This window comes from Siphateles boraxobius, unplaced genomic scaffold (assembly GCF_051911475.1).
Source record: "Siphateles boraxobius isolate OS27281-9 unplaced genomic scaffold, OSU_SipBor_1 104, whole genome shotgun sequence".
Lineage (NCBI taxonomy): Eukaryota > Metazoa > Chordata > Actinopteri > Cypriniformes > Leuciscidae > Siphateles > Siphateles boraxobius.
In genome coordinates this window covers 3712502-3726829 of record NW_027508705.1, presented here as the reverse complement: position 1 = coordinate 3726829, position 14328 = coordinate 3712502, and the positions used below count along the sequence as shown (strand labels likewise).

Genomic DNA, 14328 nt, shown 5'->3' with positions numbered 1-14328 from the left:
TTACGGTTTCTTAATGTAATCTATCTGCTCTACATTCACCATCTAGTAGCGTATTTGTCTGATGAAATTAGCTGCGTTTTTTGTCTTTTAATCCCAGACAAAAGCTCACTGGCGAGTTGGTGTGGCCACTCTCAACACTCTGGCTGGCTACATTGATTGGGTTGATTTGAGCCACATCACCAATGAAAACTGCCGTCTTTTGGAGATCTTGTGCCTGTTGCTTAGCGAACCCGAGCTTCAGTTGGAGGCTGCAGAGTGTCTGCTAATTGCCATTAGTAGGAAAGTGAGTGACTGCTGCACTTACAATATACTACTTTACCTTTTCAGCTGCTTTTCTGAAATAAAATGTTCCACATTTATTTATTTATGCTGCAACTAAATTGTCAATGAAGTCTGGTACACTAACACTTTTCTATGGTGGCCGGGAGAGCTCAATGCGCTGCAACTTAAGAAAACGCATGCAAATAAAAAAAACAACAACAAATTAAGGAAAACATCTTCATCAGTTTTCTTCATCAGCAACACACGTGTGCTCCAAATACTCACAACACAACCAAATACAGAAACGCGTTGCAAGAGTTCACAACACAAACAAAGAAACGTGCTGCAAATAAACCAGAACGCAAAGGAAATGTTTTCAGGGGACCCCAATAATATCCATATTTTAAACTTTATCTACTAAAATAACTAGCTTCCAGCAGACGGCCTATGCAAGTCGACTTACACCAAAAGAGTAGCACTTTGACGATGTAGGAGTAGTGTAAGCTATGACTGTCTTTGAAGTCTGTCGGAACCTTGTTGTTTTAGTTGATAAAATTAAAAACATGGATATTTTTCTTACACAAATGCCTCGCTTCACTTCAGAAGGCCTTTATTACCCCCCGGAGCAAATCAGGAGTAAATCATGGACTAATTTTCATTTTTGGGTGAATTATCCCTTTAAAGTCAAGCCCCGACTAGCAGCACTATGTTGTGTGAAGTTAATTTTAGTGCTATAGTGTCAAGGGTTTATGTTTGAGTTATCAGTTGAAGTGTTTTTGATTGAGCAAATTCTTTTTTTCCACAGGGTGATTTAGAGGAGTGCAAGCCATTTTTGGTACTCTTTGATGAAGTCATCATGAACTACATCATGTCTGCTGCACAGTATGTAAACGTTTAAGCTTATTCTAAATCAGGGTTCCTCAAATCCTCAATATGAGGAGGCGCAATGCTAGTGTCACGGGTGGTTGCAGGCAAATAGACGATGAATAAAGTTCAAACAAGTTTAATAACAAATATTTCATAGGATGGGCAAACAGGCAGTAGCAACACTATACATAGACGACAGCGGACATTGAACTGAAACAGAACTGAACACATAAAATATGGTAATGATGGTGACTGATGAGTGCACAGCTGAACATAATTAGTGTGTGACAACAAATGAGTGACGAAGGCAGATGATGACAAAACATAACGAGTCCAAACTAACGTGAATGTGACAGCTAGAGCCTTTAAGTAAACAGATCACGTGCTGCGTTTGTCCAGTCAAGGACACTGGGAACGTGAGTATGCAAATAAGGACGTTATCCCAGGGTTTAGGAATGTACAGTGTGAAACGTTTCCTTATGAATACACAGGATTAATTGTTAACTCCGGGTAAATTATGAGCAGTGTGAAACGTGAAGCAATATAACCCAGGATTCCGTTTACCAGGGGTATAGAATGACCCAGGGTTAACGGTCAAGTGTGAAAAGACTTCTGACGACCTTGATTAAGTTGTTCAGGTGTGTTTGATTAGAGTTGAATCTAAACTCTTTAGGACAGTGGCCCTGCAGGAACATCTTTGAGGAACCCTGCTCTAAATGACTTGGATTGTATTTGAATGACTGCAAACTGCTCTTGGATTTTATTTTGTTAAAGGTTGGCAGATGGTGCAGCTCTGTGTAACCAGTGAGTTAACATTTTTCTATTGAGACCTACTCAAGCTTAGTTTAAAACAAATGAGTTCAATTCTGTTATTTTAACCAAAACTGTCCATCGTCCAATTCAGATCATCGGGTGTCGTCGTGGAAAGAAGATACACTTTTTTGAAGAGGCTGTGTCAGGTTCTCTGTGCCCTTGGCAGCCAAATCTGCTCTCTAGTGGTGAGGTGATCGCATGAGCATCACTGTTGTGTATCATTTATTCTTTTTTATTCTTATGACAAATGCAGAATATTTTTGTTTTTCTTTAGTGTTTTAGAGTTCCTGTTAACCTGAATAAATACATGGAAGCTCTTCTTGCCTTCACTACTCATCCCAGCCAGGTTGAACTGCATTATAGCTACTCAGTGAAACTCATTGGTCAACCTTTAAGATTTTTTTACTAAATCTTGCATTCCATATTTAATCATGTATTTATATATTACTCTAAACAGTTTCTGAGGTCGTCCACGCAAACGACCTGGGGAAACTTTTTCCGACATGAAATTATATCGAAGGATCCTGTAATTCGCCCAATGACCATAAAATATTTAAGATCAGCAAGGATCAATCTTGTGAGGGTAAGTGCTGTGTTTCCCAGACACAGAGCAGTTTTGAGTAAATGCTATAATACTTAATCATCCTTAATTGCTCTGTTTGCCTTTTACAGACTGGATTTCCCTCCAAGAATGATAGTCCAGCTTGTGAATTCTCCAGACTGGACTTTGATAGTGATGAAGATTTCAACTGCTGCTTTAATTGTGAGTTATTATTGGTTAGTAACTAGTTAGTATAGCATAATGTTATCACATCAGTTTTAAAGGTTAAGCACCCTTTTAAGAGTAAATCTATGCATTGCAGAGTAATTCATGTTGATTAACAGCAAGTATCTTAGTATTTAGTTGATGACAAAGTGACAACACAGAAACCCAGTTACTGACAACATTGCTTATTTTAAATTTAATGTTTTAACAAAACATTGTTTTATTCTTGTATTGAGCAGAAACTAAACATGTACAATCCTGTAATTATCTGATAATAATTTTCCAAATCCTTTACAATCAAATGCACACGATATTATCAACCCAGCAGTCCATATCCGTGATCTAAAAGTTGCATAATCAAGTCGAGTCACCTTTATTTGTATAGCTCTTTATCCAATACAGATGGTTTCAAATCAGCTTTACAGTGATCAGCAGGAAAATAATGATTTAATGATGGAAACATTGCTCAATTCGGCTGTAAAGCAACTCTAAAAAGAAGAAAAAAAAGTGTCATTGTTCAGCTGAAATGAGTTTAATGTTGATTCAGTTTCATTGTAAAGATCATCAATTATTAAAGCTGCAGTCGGCAAGTCTGGCAGATTGAGTGGACTTAGGCAAAATTTTGAATGTTTACAACTCTCATGTCCCTCCCCCACTATCAACGAATACCATCCCACCGAGTTCGTGCTCGTCAGTGCGTGTGAAACAGATTTTCTGTGAACGCGCCCGTCTCATCAGCATCCATCAACACCATGGAGTATTTGGAGCTAGTCAGATAGCACATACAATAACAGTAGCTTTACTACTGTTCTTACTCTTGTAAGAAAGCATTGATTCTTCCAAAAAGCCGAACTTTATCCCTTCATCTGGACATGTTTATCCATCTAACGTTACGTTCACACGGATTTCAGTGCAAACAAAGCTAACAAACCTGCCCAACAAGTGCTAACGTTAGCTATCCATACCAACACATTTGGGCAACCTGTCGAGAAGAAATGTTGCAAGCTCTGCATCCAGCTTGAACCCAATTAAATCACGTAAATCTCTCCACCTTTCAAATGCCGATCCGATGTTGATCCTGGTTTATTTACGCACTTTCTTTCTTTACTTCTTTCTTTTCAGCAGGTGTTCACTTCTCCTGTGTTGTTTTTGACCTCCTAGCTCTTGAGGTTAACCGAGGAATTGGAATCTTTTCCGCCATCGCTCTTCCTTACTGCGCGAACTTCAGGCGTGTGCATGTGATTGTAACGTGTGCGAGGGGTGGAATGTGTACGACCTGTGATTGACAGTCAGATCTCACACCCCCCTGTGCTGATTGGACCCGATGATCAGGGAGCGGTGGATTTTTGCAAAAAAAATAAAACGCTCCAGGTGGAGTTAGAAGCTCGTTTTTTTTTCTAAAACCACTTTATGTTGTTCTGTCGGATTATAGTGTCGATTTCACTGAATATGATCAAAAAAAAATTTGCCGACGGCAGCTTTAAATAAGTTCAATTCAGCTCTAAAGCAGCTCTGCAGAAAACAGTGAAGTCATCTTGCAGCTCAGTTCTCATCGAATAGTGTCAGTGCAGTCAGATCAATCCGTCGCTTGTTTCACCACAGGGTTTTTTTACAGTCTATGGTTTCACCACAGGGTTTCACCACACCACAGTGTGTGAGAGGTTCCAGTTATTAATTTTGTACCTTCTGATGGTACCAACAGGTTCTGCCCATTCACTGACTGTAGAGGACAGAAGAGAACATGGACTTGTATGCGGATGATGATTATGATGTGATTGAATTTGATGTGATTAGGAAAATTAATAACCGTTCGGAAAATGAATAACAAAAGGAAAAAAAAATCCAACACCAACCAGTGTATGCCCTGTGTGATGTGTAAAGTTGTAACACTCTCAATATTAGCAATGTTACATCAGTAAAGATACAAATTGTTCAGTCATCTCATTTCCCAATGCAAAAAGATGTGTATTTTACAAACACCCAGAATTTACATAACATTAATCAAACACATGAGCAAAGTCCACCTTGTCGTAACTTATAGTAGTCCACATAGTCTTTGCACTTACAGATGAATCGTATATCTCTTACCGTGAATTTAGTTAGTCCCAGACAAATGTATCCCAGTTCTTTGTGCTGCATTGTATCAAAAAGTCCAATCAGTCACGAAACACTCCAAAAGGACATAAGTGAATCCTGCCAGCGAGGCATTTGCTGCAAACAAGGATATCCACCTGGTAAGCTAGAGATTCGTCAATTGGAAAAGTTCCTGGGAAAAACAACACACCACACATTGGTTCCTACCCCCAATTTCATATGCATGTGAAATCGTCATTCATGAAGAAAATCACCAGACAGTAAGAAACAAAAACCTGAAATAATACAGCGTCCAGAGTCCAGCACAGCATTATAGGAAATGGAGTCAAAAGAACTTCATAGTATTAGTAATCAAGATGTACAACTTGATAACCTTAATACAATTTCCATTCTTACATAACACACGGACATAAATTAAATATAAATATGTAGAGGTGCTACATAGTTATGGCAGAAATAAAATGTTTTATATCTCAAAATGATCACAAAGAAAATGAATACAACCTAAATTATTGTCTTTTTAAAGATTATTGATATTCTTTCTATTAAAATGTGCAACGGTTTGGTTTACCCCTTTTACCCCTTATACAGTTTGGTTTACCCCTACAATATTTGTTAAACAGCTTTCAGGGCTCATCAGGGGGAAGCAGTTCGTCTGGCTTGTAAAATTGTCCCATTTGAGGCCTTTCAAATTGCAAGGGAGTGGGCACAGTATCAGATCAACACACCTAGAGATACTGGGAATACAACACGTGAGTATTGTTACTACACTGTCTTATGGTAGAGTAGGTACTTTTTCATCTACCAAAAATTTGTGCTGTTTTTGTAAATGTGCTGCTGCTTTCAGTTTTATTTTTGTCACAACTATGCTAGTGACACATATTCTTCATAACCCGTTCAGAGCCCTGGTTCATTGCATTAGAAACATTATTTTAATGCAAAGATTACATAATGAGAGAATTAGAATTCGGACAAGAATTAGTCCTGTTTTTCAGATACACAGCTATACACTCACCTAAAGGATTATTAGGAACACCATACTAATACTGTGTTTGACCCCCTTTCGCCTTCAAAACTGCCTTAATTCTACGTGGCATTGATTCAACAAGGTGCTGAAAGCATTCTTTAGAAATGTTGGCCCATATTGATAGGATAGCATCTTGCAGTTGATGGAGATTTGTGGGATGCACATCCAGGCCACGAAGCTCCCATTCCACCACATCCCAAAGATGCTCTATTGGGTTGAGATCTGGTGACTGTGGGGGCCATTTTAGTACAGTGAACTCATTGTCATGTTCAAGAAACCAATTTGAAATGATTCGAGCTTTGTGACATGGTGCATTATCCTGCTGGAAGTATCCATCAGAGAATGGGTACATGGTGGCCATAAAGGGATGGACATGGTCAGAAACAATGCTCAGGTAGGCCGTAGCATTTAAATGATGCCCAATTGGCACTAAGGGGCCTAAAGTGTGCCAAGAAAACATCCGCCACACCATTACACCATCACCACCAGCCTGCACAGTGGTAACAAGGCATGATGGATCCATGTTCTCATTCTGTTTACGCCAAATTCTGACTCTACCATCTGAATGTCTCAACAGAAAATCGAGACTCATCAGACCAGGCAACATTTTTCCAGTCTTCAACTGTCCAATTTTGGTGAGCTCTTGCAAATTGTAGCCTCTTTTTCCTATTTGTAGTGGAGATGAGTGGTACCCGGTGGGGTCTTCTGCTGTTGTAGCCCATCCGCCTCAAGGTTGTGGCTTCACAAATGCTTTGCTGCATACCTCGGTTGTAACGAGTAGTTATTTCAGTCAAAGTTGCTCTTCTATCAGCTTGAATCAGTCGGCCCATTCTCCTCTGACCTCTAGCATCAAGGCATTTTCGCCCACAGGACTGCCGCATACTGGCTGTTTTTCCCTTTTCACACCATTCTTTGTAAATTCCTAACTTTGTAAACAAAGAAATGGTTGTGCGTGAAAATCCCAGTAACTGAGCAGATTGTGAAATACTCAGACCGGCCGTCTGGCACCAACAACCATGCCACGCTCAAAATTGCTTAAATCACCTTTCTTTCCCATTCTGACATTCAGTTTGGAGTTCAGGAGAGTGTCTTGACAAGGACCACACCCCTAAATGCATTGAAGCAACTGCCATATGATTGGTTGATTAGATAATTGCAATAATGAGAAATTGAACGGGTTTTCCTAATAATCCTTTAGGTGAGTGTAATCATTTAACCTCAGGATATGCCAGGTTCCAAATGTTATTTAAAATTTCTCCAAACAATTACCGTAGAGCAGAAAAACATTTCATGAACAATTTTTGAAATTTTTGGTTTGTGAGACCATCATACAAGTTATAAAAAAAAATTGTGTCCTTTTGAACAAATTGTCAAAGAGTGCATCACAAATATGTAAGCTTCTGCTTTATCAGAGTGATCGGTCTTTTTTTATCCAGTAAGCTATGCAAATTTGAACTCTTACTTTGACCAACACCCTTGCCTTGTCCTACACAATTCCACTATGTGGTCAAATTTATAAATTGTGGATTATGCTATGTACATACACTGATCAGCCACAACATTAAAATCACAGGAGAAGTGAATAACATTGATTATATTGTTACAATGGCACGTCTCAAATGGTAGGATATACAGTATTAGGCAGCAAGTGAACAGTAACTTCTTGTATTTCACGTGCTGTAAGCGGGAAATACAAGCCACAATTGCCAAAGTGAGATTCATCTTGCTAAATCTGCGATCTTTGTTTACCAATGGCACATGCTGATGACGTTTTATTATTCTATACAAACTTGCGTCGTATTGCGTCTTGCCTATGATTCAATGGGTGTCATCATCGTACAGTCTGCAGTACAAGTCGTACACAAGTTTATTATATCCACTTCGTACAGTGTCATTTGTAATGATCTTACAGGATTGCCAAAATCGCACAGTCTGTAGCAGGCATAATGGATTTTCCACAGTATTCAGTGGTTGGTATCTATCAAAATTGATGCAACAAAGGACAACCGGTGAACTGGCATCAGGGTCATGGCTCATTGATGCACGAGGGGAGCGTCAGAACTGGTCAAACAAGCCGATCCATTGAGGCCCCACTTCGCAACTTGCAGGACTTAAAGGGAACCTATTATGCAAATTTCACTTTTATAAGGTGTTTGAACACAGATGTGTGTGTGTGTGTAAACAACCAGCATATAAGGGTAATAATCCACCCAATACTTGTTTTCCAATCCCCATATATCATTATCAATCTCTCAGAACAAGCTGTTTCAAACTTCCCCCTACTCCTACTAAGAGTAGGGAAACCCCGCCCACGAGTGGTGACGATGTGCACTAGATCCCGAGAAGCAGCAGTTTAACATTATAACCGTAAACAAAACGATACCTGCTCTATCTCCATGCAGCATACATTTTCTGACTCTGTGGGCATTGTAATATAGTTCCCACACGAGCACCTATACAACAGTTTATAGATTAACATGACGGTACAGGCTAGTTGATGAGATGAATAAACGTAACACCACAACAACTAAGTTACATAAATGTATCCACTAACCATTCAGAAACGTCCATTAACAGTCTCCTAAGTCTGTCCATCTGTGTCTGACTCCGGTTCAAACTTGCAAGGCTGCACTCCGCTACTGGGTATTATTGACATTTTGCCTGAGAGAAATTCGTTATGTTGTTCCAGTATCCGAAGCTCGTGTAAAGGATCGGCCGTCTTCTGAACGGAGGCAAGGAGTAGCAACTCATTTGCATTTAAAGGGACACACATAAAAACAGAGCGTTTTTCCTCACACCCAAAAAGGGGCAACTTTGACAAGCTATAATAAAAAATCTGGGTGGTATTTTGAGCTGAAACTACACAGACACATTCTGAGGGCATCAGAGATTTATATTACATCATGTGAAAATGGGCATAATAGGTCACCTTTAAAGCATCCGCTCCTAATATCTTGGTCCAGATATCACAGGACACACTCAGATGTCTTGTGGAGTTCATGCCTTAACACATCAGAGCTGTTTTGGCTGCATATTGGTTTTAATGTTTTGGCTGATCAATGTACCTATGTCACCACGCTTTGATTCCTTATGGAATGAGAGTTTGATTCACATTCTGAAATGAATAGATTATCATTCATGAGGAGGCGCCTCATTTGTTTACAAATGTCCATGTTCATTCATTTAATTCATAGACTTAGGCCCTGTCCACACGGAGACGCGTTTAGCTGTATACGTACACATTTTTTATCGGATCGGCGTTTCGTCCAGACGGATTCCGGCGTTTTGGGAACTGAAACCCTTATTTTTTGAAACCGGGTCCCAGGGTGGATAAATTTGAAAACGACACCCTTGCGTCTTCGTGTGTACGGCCAATCCGTATATTTTGTGAAACGATGATGTCATCACCCCACGTGTCGACTAGTCAGACGCGCTAAATCAGTAGGGTCTAAATCAGGGGTGTCAAACTCATTTTGGTCTGGGGGCCGCATACAGTTTAATCTGATCTCAAGGGGGCCAGACCAGACTCATAGCAAAATTACATTGAACTAACAATAAGTCCTCTTTTTTGGTGCAAAGAAGAAGTAAATTATAAAAATCTTTATATTAAATTAATTGTCCTTCTACAAAATATATTATGAACAACCTAAGAGTTTTTAAGAAAAGTATGTGCAATTTCAACAACACTATTACTCAGTTTAACATTTATTAAAGTGCATTATGCATAAAAACTGATCACAGTGATTGTACAATGTCGCAAAACATTTAGTCACACTTTTGTGGAACTTAAAAACACTGTCCTGCATGTTAAAGGGGGGGTGAAATGCTGTTTCATGCTTAGTGAGTTTTTCACACTGTTAAAGAGTTGGATTCCCATGCTAAACATGGACAAAGTTTCAAAAATGAAGTTGTAAGTTTGATGGAGTAATTCTGTTCCAAAAATACTCCTTCCGGTTTGTCACAAGTTTCGGAAAGTTTTTTTCGAATACGGGCCTGTGTGACGTCAGAGTCGCCGGAATTTCCTTATACGGGTCTTAAGGGCACTTCTCCCGGAAGGGCGCGCGCGCATCTGTAGCCTAGTGCGTGCGAGAGTACGCCTATGCCCATCAGAGCGCTGGGCTCGGCTGCGCTGCAATTAAAAAAATGGCACCAAAAAAGTGTGTTTTTGGTTGCCAGGGCAAGACAACATTGCACAAATTTCCAAAGAACCCAGCGTTAAGGGACCTGTGGATGGATTTTGTTTTTCCAGAGCAGCAACGGAGTTGTGCAAGTGTTTTTGTTTGTTCCCTTCATTTCGACAGTAATAGTTTTATAAACAAGGCCCAGTTCAACGTCGGATTTGCAGATCGCCTAATACTCAAAGATGGAGCAGTCCCAACGATAAAGGTTCACGGTCGTGCGTTGGAACCGCAGGCGGTGAGTAAAACTGCTTCAAATGTCTGTGAGTTGTCAACTATCGGCGTGTAAGCACAAAGTAAACAACATGATCACATACAGTTAATGTATCTATGGAGCATGCGATGTATGGTGTGTGTTTAAATACATTTGTTTAGCTGGCCACTGTAGGTGTCAGTTTGTTTATTGTAAAAATAAATCATGTCCTCATAAACCAGTCTGTCTGTTTACAACACACAAATGTTGTAAAACTCGCGCATGACATGGTGTTCTAAAAACACTGCGCTCAAGTTCAAATCATTTCTATTTTTAAAAAAACGCTCGAGACCTTATGTTTTTCACCCATTTCACTGCCCATCTCACGTTTTTGTGAGCAAAAACGCGTTCTGTATGAACGAGCCCTTATATTGTTTAAGTTATAAGTTATACCGTTCCAGTAGGCCTACACACCACATAGAGACGTCCTGCTGTAGTCGTTGCTGCTGCTGCTGGTCGTCTTCAATCTCAGCCTCGGGATCTGATTCTGGATCAAAAATGTATGGCTGAATCTGATTGTTAGCCATGGTTTATTTTCGGATGTCACTCACAGCTTCCAGACGCTCTCAACGCAAAAGCTTCGCGCGCTCGTGTCGTGATTATTTAGCTCCGCCCACACGGTACGCCTCCACCCGCTCGGGTTTTTCCGGAAAGACTCGGTACAGCCTATCTTTCTTTTATAAATATAATAAAACTAAAGACTTTTTGGAGATATGAAGGATGCAATACTACTCTATAGGTACTCAAGATTAACAGGAGATTGAGTGAAACTGAGCATTTCACCCCCCCTTTAACATAAAATAAATCAAACAGATCAAAATATAGAAATTATTTTAAATCCATTTTCCAATTTTGGGAAGCAATTCTGAACACATGAATTGACTCCACACACTTAAAATCTTAAATGGCAGCTGTTTTAAACAGAAAATTGATCAAGTAAATGTGTCCCCTTCCTTGTTAATGCATAAAATGTTATAAAAAAACTCACATACATATGGTATGCATAAGAAATCATATTTTACTCTACAAAACTCTTTTGTAGTAAATCTGTTGCTAAATAGCACTGACTTTCACAGAAATTACTACAGCAAATATTAATTTCACAGGCTCACAGCTGTTTATTTGCAGCATTCCATAGGATTTAGTCTTGCTCTGTATTTGCCCCTGAAACTTGGCATCTTTTAGCCTGCACAAGTGCATCAATATCAGGCATTATGTCCTGAGTAGCAGCCAATTTTAGAATCTCATTTAAGTGCTTATGTGTGAGCTTTGAGCGCAGCTTCGTTTTATTAATGTTCATTACTGAGAAAACTTGCTCACACAGGTAGGTAGTCCCAAACATGCACAACATTTTTGCAGCCAGTGCTGTTAATTTAGGATAGTCTGGCAGGAGATACTGATAAAATGTGTCCAAGCCCACAGAGGCAAATTTGTCCTTCAATTCTACATTACACTGCAAATCAATTATTTCAAGTTGCATGTCAACGGGCACATCAGAAGCTCTGACTGTGAATGGTGAGCAGAAAACTGCGAATTCTGTCTCAAGTTCGCTAAAGACCTGAAATCGTTTCTCAAACTCCCTCAGCAATCCTGAAATCTTGTCTTTGTACTGTCTCATGTCAGGGTTAACGCTTGCTGCGCACACATCTCTTAGACAGGGGAAATGAGCAGGGTCACCGCTTGCCATCTGCGTCTCCCATAACGTGAGCTTTAACTTGAATGCACGTATGCTGTCATAATACTGTGTTAAAATTTTTTTGCGTCCTTGCAACATTTTGTTCAGATTATTCAAGTGCTCTGTAATATCAACCATAAATGCAAGGTCCTGCAGCCATAGTGGGCACTGTAATTCCTTAACAGGTTTACCTTTTTCCTCCATGAAATGTCCGATTTCCCCACGTAGATCAAAGAAGCGCTTCAGCACAGCACCTCTGCTTAACCATCTTACTTCAGTGTGGTATGGCAGACCATGGGTAATGTTACTGTCACTGAGAAGGCTGTCAAACTGACGATGATTGAGACCTCTGGCTCGGATGAAATTAACAGTTCGGACAACCACCTCCATGACGTGATCCATTTTTAACGACTTGCAGCATAATGCCTCCTGATGCAAAATGCAATGAAATGTCCAAAAATCCCCCCCTCCATTTGCGGCTTGTACTTTCTCTCTGAACTTTGTCGCAGCACCTGCCTTTTTCCCTATCATTGACGGCGCACCATCTGTAGCCAGGCTTACGGCGCGGGACCAGTCCGCCCCGACTCTGTCCAGCGCTCCAACGACGGAGCGGAAAATGTCCTCAGCTGTTGTGGTGTCGTGCATAGGAACCAACTCAAGAAACTCCTCAGTGACAGTCAAAGTCTCGTCAACTCCACGAATGAATATGGCCAGTTGAGCGACATCCGTAATATCAGTACTTTCATCAATTGCAACAGAAAATGCCAGAAATGACTCCACTTGGCGTTTCAGTTGGCTGTCCAAATCTGCCGATAGTTCCAAAATCCTGTCTGCCACGGTATTTCTCGTCAAGCTAATATTGGCAAAAGCTTGTCGCTTCTCAGGACACACAATTTCAGCAGCCTTCAGCATGCAAGTTTTGACGAACTCCCCCTCACAGTACGGCTTTGATGCTAATGCAATTTTGCTAGCAATTAGGTAGCTGGCTTTCACGGCCGCATCACTGGCCTCTCGGCTCCGGGTGAAAACAGATTGCTGTTTCCTCAGACTCACCAACATTTCATATACCTTCTGTCTTCTCAGTTCTCCGTGCAAGCTGTTGTATTTTTCGCCATGCTGAGTTTCATAGTGGCGCCGAATATTATATTCCTTAAGCACCGAAACTTGCTGCATGCACACTAGGCACACGGGTTTCCTATTCACCTCCGTGAACATATAGGACGAGGTCCATTTTTCTTGAAAAATCCGACACTCTGTGTCCACTTTTCTCTTTTTTGACAAAGACATTTCGCTGATGAAGGTGCCAGGGCCACCATAAACGCGGGTAAAACGATAGAACCAAACGCCACTTACAGACCGCTTACTGAAGCTCAGTTTTTTTTTGTTTTTTTTATATTGCAGATTTATCCCCCGGGCCGGACTGAGCCCCCTGGCGTGCCGGTTCCGGCCCGCGGGCCGTAAGTTTGACACCCCTGGTCTAAATCTTAAATAAAACAGCAACAACAACTGCGACTACTTGCTTGAGTTCATGCTTCAGAAGCTACTGAGCCTCTTTTATTTATTTATTATTTAGGCCTACTTTAATGTATTTTTATTTTATTTCTTTATTTAACTTCTTTATTTGTTTATATTTCTTTCTTATGCTATGATGCTTGTAGGCTATTTTGTCTGATTAAGACATTTCGTATTTTGTAGGGATGGGCATTTCAAGCAAAAATATTCGACGATCGCTGGGAATTATTTGATATATTATTCAAAAAACGCACCTCTGCCCCTCATGCTCACCGGTAACACGGCGTTCGCTCCGACATTAAATTTCTCTGTACTGTAGGCCTACATGTTGTACTAGCCATTAAAGAAAAGTTAGTTTCATATTTATGTTTAAATAATGTTATTTTTTCCATTTCATATATGTTGATTATATGAAAAGTGAACAGCGTGAGTAGCCTAATCATAAAATGCATAATATCGAGACACTTCATTAAGTTTTGTTTCATATAAAGTCTTTAAAGTGAATTTCGTTTGGTATAAATTGTATCTTAATTTTAATCAATGTTTCATCAACCAATTGCCTGGATTTAATAAATAAGAAGCAAATATAGCAAACAATAGCCATCAGGACACGGTGGCGCCGACGCGATATAACTTGCATTGCACGTGAACTGGAGCTTGTCTCATAAATGAACAGAAACTCAGAAATATATCTAAGCTTGAAATGTCTACTTTTAAACAAAAAAATTCAAAACGAAAAGAAACATACAACTCTCTTATAATCCATATGAAGTGTGCATTTATCTCTATAGGCACCTTCACAATACTGCGAAGGTGGCGAGTCAGCATCGTCACAGAAAACACTAGTATATTAATAAATAATTAGAATGTTAATAATAATTA

General features: G+C 39.9%; 1 protein-coding gene across 2 annotated transcripts in view; it reads left to right on the top strand.

Annotated features, from left to right (window-relative positions):
- The window catches only part of LOC143754769 (exportin-5-like), a 91522-nt gene that overhangs the window by 36019 nt on the left and 41175 nt on the right, over positions 1 to 14328 (top strand). For both annotated transcript variants that reach the window (XM_077247063.1, XM_077247062.1), the window contains 8 exons: positions 98 to 283; positions 1067 to 1143; positions 1903 to 1932; positions 2033 to 2126; positions 2216 to 2287; positions 2399 to 2524; positions 2614 to 2704; positions 5425 to 5553. In XM_077247063.1, the coding sequence (XP_077103178.1) occupies positions 98 to 283; positions 1067 to 1143; positions 1903 to 1932; positions 2033 to 2126; positions 2216 to 2287; positions 2399 to 2524; positions 2614 to 2704; positions 5425 to 5553 (805 nt within the window). The remainder of the gene's footprint in view (positions 1 to 97; positions 284 to 1066; positions 1144 to 1902; positions 1933 to 2032; positions 2127 to 2215; positions 2288 to 2398; positions 2525 to 2613; positions 2705 to 5424; positions 5554 to 14328) is intronic.